The sequence below is a fragment of the Molothrus aeneus genome, chromosome 14 (assembly GCF_037042795.1).
Source record: "Molothrus aeneus isolate 106 chromosome 14, BPBGC_Maene_1.0, whole genome shotgun sequence".
Lineage (NCBI taxonomy): Eukaryota > Metazoa > Chordata > Aves > Passeriformes > Icteridae > Molothrus > Molothrus aeneus.
This window is the reverse complement of record NC_089659.1, coordinates 13,523,415-13,534,192: the sequence shown is the minus strand read 5'-3', so window position 1 is coordinate 13,534,192 and position 10,778 is coordinate 13,523,415. Positions and strand designations below refer to the sequence as shown.

Sequence of the window (10,778 nt, the reverse complement as noted above, 5' to 3'; positions counted from 1 at the left end):
GCCACTCTTCTTCACCTGAGATACCAGTCTCTGTGCAAACAATTGAACCTTGTGAGTTAACACTTCTCTTGTATGGAAAAATCATCGAGAAGAAGCAATTCCTGTACCTGAGTCAGGGATAAAAAATTTTTAAAATGACCAAAGTCCACAGTAGCAGTAAAGTGTCAGACCAAGTAACTTGGTTTTACCAGCTTAATAGTTATTCAGTTAGCTAATAATTACTCCACTGGCAAGCTTAACTCCTGCGCAATGAGCACTGGGCTCTTTGACAATAGCAGCAATCCCAAACTGAGTATCAGCTCAGGTGACCCCTCTGGTGTGTTCAACACTGTGTTTTGGGGGGTAGAGCACCCTATGAGAAGACTCTCAGATGTCTTCTTACCACAGTTAAAGCCAAAGAGAGAGGAACCCTCCATGGAGGGATGTCTCTCCCATTCCTCTGACTTACACATTCCTATTCCTGCATCTCCCTGTTTTTCAAACTAAAGTCATTTGGTCTGGATTTGGAGGGTGCCAGAGTGCTTTGGGCAATGCTGAAGTGAACCCATCTAACAGCTTTCATTTTAATCACTCAGAAGTGACTCAAAAAGGCTGTGAGCCCTCTGTGGAGCTGCACAAGATCATCAGGGCTGGTTAAATGATTCACAGTGTAGGTTCATTATTCTGCTTGGGAAGTTTCTTCAAAAGAAGAGATAAGAAACAGCTCTTCAGAGAGGGCAATAAAAATAGTCTCTTCTTTTGGTGCAATCACCCGATTTTAACACTTTGAATGCTAAAGGGTTATTTTGATGTAGCTGCAGGGCTCTGCATTTGGCATATTGCTGGTTTTCAGTAGATGTATAGCTGGAAACCGATGCATCATCTTTGGTGACCAGTTACTTGCCCCAGCTCTTGCTGCCCTACTTGCAGCTTTCCCAGTGAGCCTGAGGCTGGCACAGTCACAGCACACGTGTTGTTACTGAGCAGCCCCTTCCAAACAAATCTGAATTTGATGGTCAGTTTTCATGTGTGGCAGAGCTGTAGCAGACTTACTGTGCAGGGTTCCTGCCCTCTTTGCTTGCATTCATTGAGGGAGAGCACGAGCTCCCCAGCAAGGGGAGGGGAGTGTCCTGGGGATGGCTGAGCATCCCAGCAGGAGAAATGCACAAGGAATTGATCAGGCTGTGCTTCTCTTCATGGAAGTGTTTATTGGAGAATAACAATTAAATTCAAGGAGATCTCAAAGTATCCCATGCTCCTGCCTGTACCAACGTGCCAGGCAAAAAGTGCTGCTGGGACCAGCCATAGACTGCCTGAGCTGCAGGGAAGCACATGGCAATGAAACAGCATTTGCAGTCAGGGCACATCCATGGCTGACTCCTCACCTGGGTAACCACAGCACTTCTTTGTGCAAAGGACTTTTCATGCTGAAAGAAGTCAAGACACGTGGAGACAAAAGTTTTGGTCATGTCTTTATGTCTGCCACGAGCAGCAGTCTTGGCTTTTTTGCTAATCCTCTTGTAAGAGGGAATATCATCTCCTTTTCATGACTTGAAAGTTGCACAAAACCCAGAGGAGAGCGAGGGTGCTGAACCAGTATTTTATTTGACTGTTAGGCCCCAAAGAACATTGGTGGATCAAATCTTACTCTATTACAACCACACAGATATTTTAACAGAGTGTGTATTAAAGCAAGAGCATCCGGTGGGAGGTTGTGTGTAGTCAGAAGGAGGTTTGCCAGACTTTTACAGAAACAATCACCTCAAAGAAATGATGTTTTTTAAGGCAGCTCAACACTGCCAGACTGCAAACTCCTAATGAGGAAAGCACTGCTGTGCAAGGATCAGCATGGGATGGATGTGCTCTGAGGAAACAATGTCAGCTTTTCATCTGGGAGCAAACCGTCCCTTGGAGAGCTGTTGCCAGGTGAGGGATGATGTTGCCAGGTGAGGGATGATGTTGCCAGGTGAGGGATGATGTCTCCCTGCTGCCAAGGGCAGATGGGCAGCCTGTGGCTTTGACCTTGGCCTGCACCATCCGTCCATCCACACAAGGCTGAGGGATGCTGAGCCAGCATGCTGTCCTGCTGAAGGATGGGGGGCAAGAACAGACTCTGATTTATTCAGCCCAGAGTAAGGAGTTTGACAGTTCTCTGGGAGTGGGTGGGGATATACATGCAAGCTGCGTTATTTATTCTCATTGATTTTTTTCCTATGTAAAGAGAAGAGCATTTGAATAAGTTTTACTAAGTTACAGTAACAATGTTTATTTGCATTTGTGATTGGTTTGTTTTTTTAAGAAGAGACATCTTGTTTATAGAAACCTCCAGACAGTAATAGTAGGGAAATGCCATTTGCAGTGTCATGGATTCCCAGTTTTCCAGACAGTAAAACACCCAGTTAGGAGTGATGTCTGGTTAATGCTGTAATTTACTTGTAACACAGAATTAAAGGTTTTGGTACTCCCTCTGTGGTGCCAGCTCCAGCAGGACTCCGCTCCAGTGGAACCAAATCAAAGGTTCACCTGGTCAGAGCCAATACTCGAGCCCTGGGTATTTGCTCTTTGAGGAGATGTTTCTAATTCCATTTCCTCCCCATAGCAAATCCTCTGCAAAGTAATTCCTGCAGATGTGAAGGAAAAGAGATCATTGTGCCTCAGATGGGAGCCCAGACCTGAAGCCTTGGTACTGTCAATGCCACTGGGATTTGCAGTGTCCCAAGCCAGGTCCCTGTCCCAGCTGTAGTTGTCCTCCTCCTTCCCACAATAACTTAGGAAAAAGCAAGATTACTGTTACTCTTACTCCTTCCTCCCCTTCACAGTTTCTTTTTGAAATACAAATACATTCTCAGGTCACATATTTTTGTACCCATCAAAGCATCTTGATTTCCAAATTGAAACAGCCTTTCACGCAGGCCTGCAGCTGTGACATACTGCCAGTCTGGGTGAAAATGCTCAGCTATAGAGGTGTAATTTAGAGTATTTTGCATGGGAAGACTGAAGCTCATTTCCTTTTCACTGTCTTTTGAAGCTCAACCCTTTACCAACAAAAGGGATAAGCCAGTGCAGAATGGACACAAAGAAACTGGTTATTCTTTCTGAGAAAGAGGAGAACACAACTTTGGTGGCTTTTCATAGCCATAGGCTGAAGCTGGCCATGTGCTCTCATCTCTTTCTAGTGACCCAAACCCAGCTCTGAAATGTGGTGGCTGGCTCCACTGTGAGCCCCCAGAGCAGCAGCTGCTGGTGCCAGCTGTCAGGCACACACATCCCCAGGAATCCCAGCTATCTCTTGAATTCCAGAGACACTGTTTGGACCAGGACCATCACTGGTGTGCCCTGCCACCAGCAATGTAGCTGCAACACAAGGATCCGTGCTTGAGGTGAATGCTGTGGCACATTGTCAGATGCTCAGTTTAACTGAGCAGGGAATACATGACACTTTACTTGTTACAGGTTAAACTTCTTCCATCTCCTGCCTTTTGGATTGAAAACCCACAGGTCTGGTTTGCTGGTTCCAGCTCAGACAAAGGCAGAACCCCCAATTCCATAGCTGCTTAAAGGTTGCTGCTGCCCACAGGATAACTACAGGACAGGGAGACAGGCTGACCCAGAGGGGAAGGGCTGCCAGGCTGGCAGGGGATCCACAAAGAACACAGTTCTTGAGGACTGGTAAAAAATAAAATATTATTGAAAATGAAAATTATTTAGATTTTATGCCAAAGAAATGTCAATTCACAAAATTAAAGCCCTAACAGCTTTACATCAAGCCATAGTGTGTAGCTGGTGTGTGTATAACCAGTGTAGCTTCCCCATGTTTGCTTAGACCATGAAAGGCTTTGTGTGTTGTTAAATAATTCTTTTCATTTTTGCTGACTGTTCTAATGAAAAATTCACTCAACACCCCTCATTCTGGAGCCCACAAGTGGGCAATTCATCCCTAGAGAATTGTGATACCTGAGAGAACATGGTCCTGAATGACCCAGTCAAAGGTTGAAGTTTGCATGCTGTAGGTTGAGTTGATGGTCTCCAGAGCCCTTTCCCAACCCATTTTCCCCATGATTTTGCAATCCCTGTGTGATGCTGCCCAGCTGTCAGATGAAAGGTTCAGCTTTCTGCCACGATCGGCTGCACGCTGGAAATGTCCGTCCTTGCAGAGTTCCTCTGGGAGGGGGTCTGTGCCTTCTGGCACGTGCTGCTCCTTTTGCAGGGGCAGTTCTCAGGCTTGGCCCGGCGGAACAGGGGGGAGATGGGCTGCAGAGCATGGCCCTGAGCCGTGCTCCTGCGGCGGCACACGCACAGCAGGCAGCGCAGCTCCGCGCGGAAGCTCTCGTTCAGCCAGCAGTAGATGAAGGGGTTGTAGCAGGTGCTGCTCATGGCGAACCAGTGGAAAGCAAAGTACAGAGCGTTGCTGCTGTGGATGGCCCTGCAGGAGATCAGCACCACGTAGCAGTTCAGGGGGAACCAGCACACGGCAAACACAACCACCACCACCATCAGCATCTTCAGCGTCATCTTCTTCTTCCTCTGGTGGGCATAGTATTGCTCCATGGTGAGGTCCCCGATGGCGTTCCTCAGCCAGAGCTTTTTGGCCACTATGGTGTATGTGATGGAGATCACAAGCAAGGGCAGAACGTACAAGAGAACAAACGTAGTCAGGTCCAAGTACTTCCAGAAAAGATCAGCAGGAGGAGGGAAGCTGGGGAGGCAGACCATTCGGATGGTTCTGTTTCTGAAGATCAAAGAGAAAGAGCTCTCAGTTCCACTACCAGCTGCACATCTGAGGACAAACAGCCCAGACATTCAGACAAGTTTCAGTACAGGTACAGGTAGCAGAACTCATTTGATGTCATAGGAAGGTGCCACTTTCAATGGAAAATTTTACTCTAGGTTTGACCTTTGGCTCCAGTGAAGGTTATCTTAAACACATCCCCAGGAAAAGAAAGAAATCATCCATATTGGCATCTGTATCCTCTGCTGACAAGGAGGCTTTCTCCCCTGTGCCTGCCCCAAATTACATGGTTGAACCTCTGAGCCCAAAACAACTAATGAACCAACCTGGAAACAATTCCATCAATTGTCATTGTCCCTTTGTGACAGACACAGCGCCCATGTGAAGGGAACTAAAACTTCTCTGTTTCACCACCCTTTCTGCTCTAATATAATGGATGGAGGGGTGTGGCCTTGGCTCTGCGGCTTTACAAATATCATGCAACGAAAAATATGTAAATGTCTTACCCAATATAAAACTTTGTCAGAGTCTGATAAATGGCGTGGGGCAGTGAGAAGCAGCTGGCCATAACCCAGATGATGATGATGCAAATCCCTCCTTTCACCATGGACATGCGTGGCTTGAGAGGGTGCATGATCACCTGCAGAGAACAACAGCTCCTGAGGATTTACAGCGTCTTGGTCACTCTTTAAGCCCCATGTTGCATGTGACATGCAGCAGCAGCTCCACATCTCCACATCTCTCCACAGCAGAGAGACTCACTTTACAGGACTTCAGGGAGCACAAGGACTGGGAAATGCATGAAGTTGTGTGTGTATTGGATGTTACTGCTGGCCCAGAGCCTGAGCAGAGAAACACATTCTGTATGACCCATCAGCAAGATGCCAGAGACCACGGTAGTGAGCTCTCTGTTGAGCTATAAGCACTGTGGAGGATTACCTTAGACAATGAAACAGTAATTAAAAATAGACCTATCATGCCATCCAGATGATCTCTTGGCTGATGAGGTCTTCGGTATTTTATGCATGTCATTTCTAGTCCCATTATAAATACCTACTTAATCAAGTTGTACAGCTCCCCCAGAGTATCTGTCTGCTGTGGTATTTCTCAGGATTAGCAATATTTATAGAGGCAAGCATTGGTTTCTCTTTAGTCCAGGACATCTTCTCACTTCTGTCTTTATCTCCTTGGGCCATACTAGTTCATTCCAGCCCTGAGGAACTTCCTCCACTGAATTAAAGGGCATGTATTTTTTGCCCTTAATTAAGCAAACACTTCTTGATACCTAGCCATGCCTTGCCATCAACTCAGAATCTACTGATTAAAATGAATCATTGTCAAAGTGCTTTGATTTCAGGAGCTGTAATATTGCACATGAAATGGGCAGACTGTCAAACTCTTGGTGGTAAAAAGGACAGAAGTGGCTGATTTATGGTTCAGCAGTCCCCGTGATTCTCTGACACCAGGTGGAGCCAGTTCCTGGTTTGAAGTTCATCCAGCCTCGGCATTTATCACCTGAAGTTGCTTTTCTGTAGCAACTGTTTCAGTGACTCCAGGACTGCAAGAAATCCAATCTGCCTGAGAGCTCACCTTGCTGGATCTGGCCTCCCAGCACTCAGCACTCATCAGCTAAAGAACAAATTACAAACTCTGTTTCACTTAAGGAAACCCTTCAGTCTGTACTGATTGCTTGACTTGAAAGGTTTTCCTGGCTGGGAAGTATCACAGGGCAGGAGGAGGAGAGAATTTCTGACCTTGAACTGGATGAGTTAACATAGTTCTTACTGTTTCCAGCCTAAGGCAAGGAATGAGGCAAGCGTCGGAACAGACAGACTCTCATAAATCTGTGTGCAGAGATCGTGTGGGCTGGCTGATGTTTGAATTCAGCACTCATTCCCTGTGCTCTGAGGCAGGGCTGAGGAGGCCAGGGAGCCCATGAGCCCAATGGCTCAGGCAGAGCAGGGCTGGACCAGGCTGTCTGGCACTGCTCTCCCGAGCTTTTCAGTACCTCCAAGAACAGAGACTCCCACAAACCACAACCTCTCTGGACAGCCCATTGCAGTATTTCTTCACCCTCACTGTAAAAAACATGGGTGTTTTGTCCACAGCTGGAGTTCTCCCCTCTGTTCCCTGAGTCTCAAAACAGTGCAGGTTTCAGGTACTGGGATTTGAGGAGGAAACAAATATGTATTTAGCACATTATTTTCTAGCAAGCACAGGAGTGGTGTCTTCAACATACCTGGTGCCGGTCCAGTGCGATGGCAGCGAGGGTGAGCACAGACACGTGGACAGAGCAGTACTGAACAAAGCGGCTGATGTGACACATCAGCTTTCCAAAAACCCAGGTGCTGCTCACAAACCTCACCTGGAGAACAGACAACATCAGATTAAGAGGAGCAGTACCCGAAGAGAAGCAAATTGGCTTCCCAGGTGCTTTAATACAGCTTCCCGAGGCTTTGGAGGTGCTTTATTCTCATTTTTTCCCAGAGAAAGAGTGACTGTGCAAGAGGGTCTCAAAGTGAGGTGAGACTTACTGCACTGTGCAAACCAATGGCTTGAGCAGTGCTCTGTGCATGTTGTGTACATGTGTACACTTGTAAATTTACCATGGCCCTTCTGGAACACATGAAATCTTAGCTCTGAGGCTAAGGCTCTGCAGGGCACACTAGTTGCCTCCCAGAAAACATTATACCTTTGGATGCTGAAAGCTGCACAGTCTCCAAACTTAGTGAGAGAAATCCATGGAATCCATCTCACCTGTTCCCAGAGAGGTCTTACTGATGATGGCTTTTCTGCAGAGGAGAATGTGCCAAATTGCCTCCTTCCCTTGTTATTCCTGACTGTGTAATATTAATTACAAATTAATGTCACTCATTTTCCTGCAGATTAAGCTAATTTGAAATAAAGTATATTTACTACAAAGCATCTGTCCACAGAAAATTAGACTAGCTAATCTGTTTTCAATTAGTCTAATTAATTTCCCTGTAGGGGTGACTGTTGCAGCATTGACTGTCACTGAACTGGAGCAGTGTGCTGGATCTCTGGAGCTGGTGCAAAGCTCGTTCCTGAGAGAGCTGATAGAAATTTAATTACACGTGCCCAGTGTGTGGCTGTTTGTGTGTGAACACACAAGAGGGCACCAGGCTCTCCCTGAACAAATTATAGGATGCAAATCCCATCAGAGCAAGGCAGGGAAGTCCCACCAAAGAAACAGCATCAGTTTAAGAAAGGGTGAATTCCAATAACTAATTCAAAACCTGCTTTTGGAAGGCTGAAGAGCGCTCTGGGCAGGGATGAAGCAGGAGGATTTTGAACAGGAGTGCTGGGTTAAATCCAGGAGCAGAGTCCTGTGTACATGGCATGTATAGTCTGTGACCGTGGGACAAGAAATTAATCTTTCCTTTTTCCCACCTCATTCATTTAATAGTATTTTATATCATATATATTTCTAGTCTCTGAAAATAAAAAAGGACCATTAACCCCAGGAAGCACCGTCTGTAGTGGCCGAGGGAGGGACATGCCACCGACACTGTTCAGTGCAGCCTGAGCACTTCCCTGAGATGTTGCACAAGGACTGACCTGGTTCATGTTGTTTCCATAGGAAACCAGCCATTAGCTGGATTTTCTCGTGTCAAACTTGTCCCCACTTCCTTCCCCATCTACAGGCAAAAAGGGCTCCCAGACCTGTGCCTTGCCCAGGCAGAGGGGGAGCTGCAGCAGAGGGACCCCTGCAATGGATTGTGAGGAGGGGGTGTGAGCCCCCAGCTCCACTTGCTCAGGAGGTGTTTGGGATGGGGGCCATGACTGCACCCTCTCCAGGAGGCAAAAGGGGTAGGGGGGCAAAAGAAAGTCTGGATCCCAGCCTGGTCCCAGCCCTTCAATCCCAGTGCTCACAGCTGACAGGCACACACAGACACCGGCAGGCACGGCTGGACGGGGCTCACCAGTGTGAAGGGGGTGTTCAGGGTGGTGATCATCACATCAGCAACAGCCAGGTTTACGATGAAGAGGTTGGTGGCAGAGTGCATCCTCTTGTTCTTGATGACCACGTGGCACACCAGGATGTTGCCAAAGAGAGAGATGCAGATGATCACAGAGTAGGCGACGATCAGCAGCGCCTGCACTGTCCGGCTCTGGGACTCGCCCTCGTACTTGGCTCCACTATCAAAGTCCCCCAGGTCCTCCAGGTTCAAGTCACTGTGGAAGAAGGACTGGTTAGGGAAGCCGTACAGTGCAGAGAAGAAGCTGGTGGTGTTGTGGTTCTCTGCTCTCCAGAAGGGCTTGGGCATGTACTGCAAGGGGAACCAGGTGTGCTGTCTCATGGCTGGGGCAGCAGAGCCCTGGTCCAGCCACACTCGTCAGCGCCTTCTGCCAGCTCAGCTGCTAAAGCCAGTGGTTGCAGGAGGGAACACACACACTTGCCTTTTAAAAATCTGCCCCATGGTTGCGAGTTAGAGAAAAGGATTGATAAATGGGTCCTTCTGCCTGTGCTGGGGACACATCAGCTTCACCTCAGAGGCTCCCTGTCGACTGTCCTTAAGTCCCATATGTCCCCCTCAGAGATGCTGATTCAGAGGCTGAAATATCAGAGATCCCCAAACACTTTCTCTCTGCACCAAGGAATAAATCTTAGTGAATAATTCCTTTTGGGCACTGTTCTTCTTCAATCTGCAACTTATCCTCGGAAATCTGCTGTACTGGTTCTCCACACAGTCCTTAATCCATCAGGTTTCCGTTTCCCAAGAGTTTTCAGAGCTTGGCAGAAACAAAAAATCAAGGGCTGCCTTTCGCTTTGCTATTCCCCCTCCAAGTGAAGCAGCGTTGTTCATCAGCAGAATGGTCCCTGTGTTCCCTGTGATATACACAGCTGCCAGATGACACACTGCACAGGAAGGAGCCAATGGCAGATCTCTTCCCAGTTTTTCCTGAGGTGTATCACAACCCACACATGGGCAACAGCGCAGCCTGACATGTGCAGATCCAGAGAGCAGCAAAACACAGATGGAGGGTGGATGTGCTATGATCTCCCCTGTCTGCTCTCTGCTCTTCTCTGGACACCCAGCACAAGTGCTGCATGGGGGTGAAGCATCTTCACTACTTTGTGGCACCTCTCTTTCTCTTCATCCCAGAGTTTTAGCAGAGAACATCTGAGGCCCTTGTGCTTGGCCCCAGCCCCTTCCTGCTCTCATGTGGTGCAGAGGATAGAGTGACAAGTGAAATGCAATCTGACAGTAGGAGCAGCAGCCCTGCATGCACGGGGGGCACCCAGGATGGCCACTCTCTGCATCCTGGCTGGGCTGGGGTCTGTGCTGAGCCCCAGGGCACTCAGGCACCTCTGGCATCTCTGCAGCAGCCTGGCAGAGGCTGCAGGAACGCACAGGGCTCCATCCCTGGGCTCCTTTGCTGTATATGGCTCCAACAGGCCCCTTTGCCATTTCCCTGCCTTTTCCCTGCTGTGCATCAGGAGGGAGAGGGGGCACAGCAGCACTTGTGTTTTGTCCACTGCCACGAAAGCTGGAGTTCTCCCCTCTGCTCCCTGAGTCTCAAAACAGTGCAGGTTTCAGGTACTGGGATTTGAGGGGGAAACATGCACATGCATGACCCCAACAGCAGTGAGATGTCCCAGGTGCCAGAGGAGGGTGACTCTCATCCCATATTCCTGCAGAACAGATTTATTCTCTTGCAGGTACAAACACTTCAGCAATCACATGCTGGTTTGCTGCAGTTATTATTCACTTGCAAACATTCTGAGCTGCTCAAAGCAGGCTTTGGGGCTCATCATGCATTGGTGCTGGCTCCTCTCAGGCAGACAGACAAAGCATAGGATAAATGCACTTTTGCCAAGCCACCCAGGTCATTGTGCCACCCTTTGTTTCTGTAGAAGATTTTTGACTTTCACATGTTGACACTACTTGAGACACAAATTATTGGAAACTTTCATTTTTTGTGAGATTATTTAGCATTCTCCTTGTTAATGCTCTTTTGAAAAGAAATGTCAGATTGCTGAAATGTCACTTGAGATGCATATCCACCTTCTGAACAGATCTAATGTGATCTAATGTAATCTCAT

The 10,778-nt window shown here is 47.8% G+C and overlaps 1 protein-coding gene across 1 annotated transcript; it reads right to left on the bottom strand.

Moving 5' to 3' along the window:
• Positions 1-1,565: 1,565 nt before the first annotated feature.
• On the bottom strand, positions 1,566-9,498 carry LOC136562530 (G-protein coupled receptor 83-like). Its single transcript, XM_066559419.1, has 4 exons — positions 8,653-9,498; positions 6,948-7,073; positions 5,215-5,348; positions 1,566-4,708 (listed from the first exon to the last, which is right to left on the bottom strand). Exons 1-4 carry the CDS (start codon positions 9,028-9,030, stop codon positions 4,084-4,086), a joined length of 1,263 nt encoding a protein of 420 aa, XP_066415516.1. The 5' UTR covers positions 9,031-9,498; the 3' UTR covers positions 1,566-4,083.
• Positions 9,499-10,778: the final 1,280 nt, after the last annotated feature.

What these genes read in the sequence shown, in the direction of transcription:
- LOC136562530 (XM_066559419.1), bottom strand. Translation starts at nt 9,030, where the DNA reads ATGAGACAGCACACCTGGTTCCCCTTGCAGTACATGCCCAAGCCCTTC. An exon ending in TGAACACCCCCTTCACACTG is followed by an intron (nt 7,074 to 8,652) that starts GTGAGCCCCGTC and finishes TCTGTTCTCCAG; the next exon opens with GTGAGGTTTGTGAGCAGCAC. An exon ending in CTGACAAAGTTTTATATTGG is followed by an intron (nt 4,709 to 5,214) that starts GTAAGACATTTA and finishes TTTGATCTTCAG; the next exon opens with AAACAGAACCATCCGAATGG.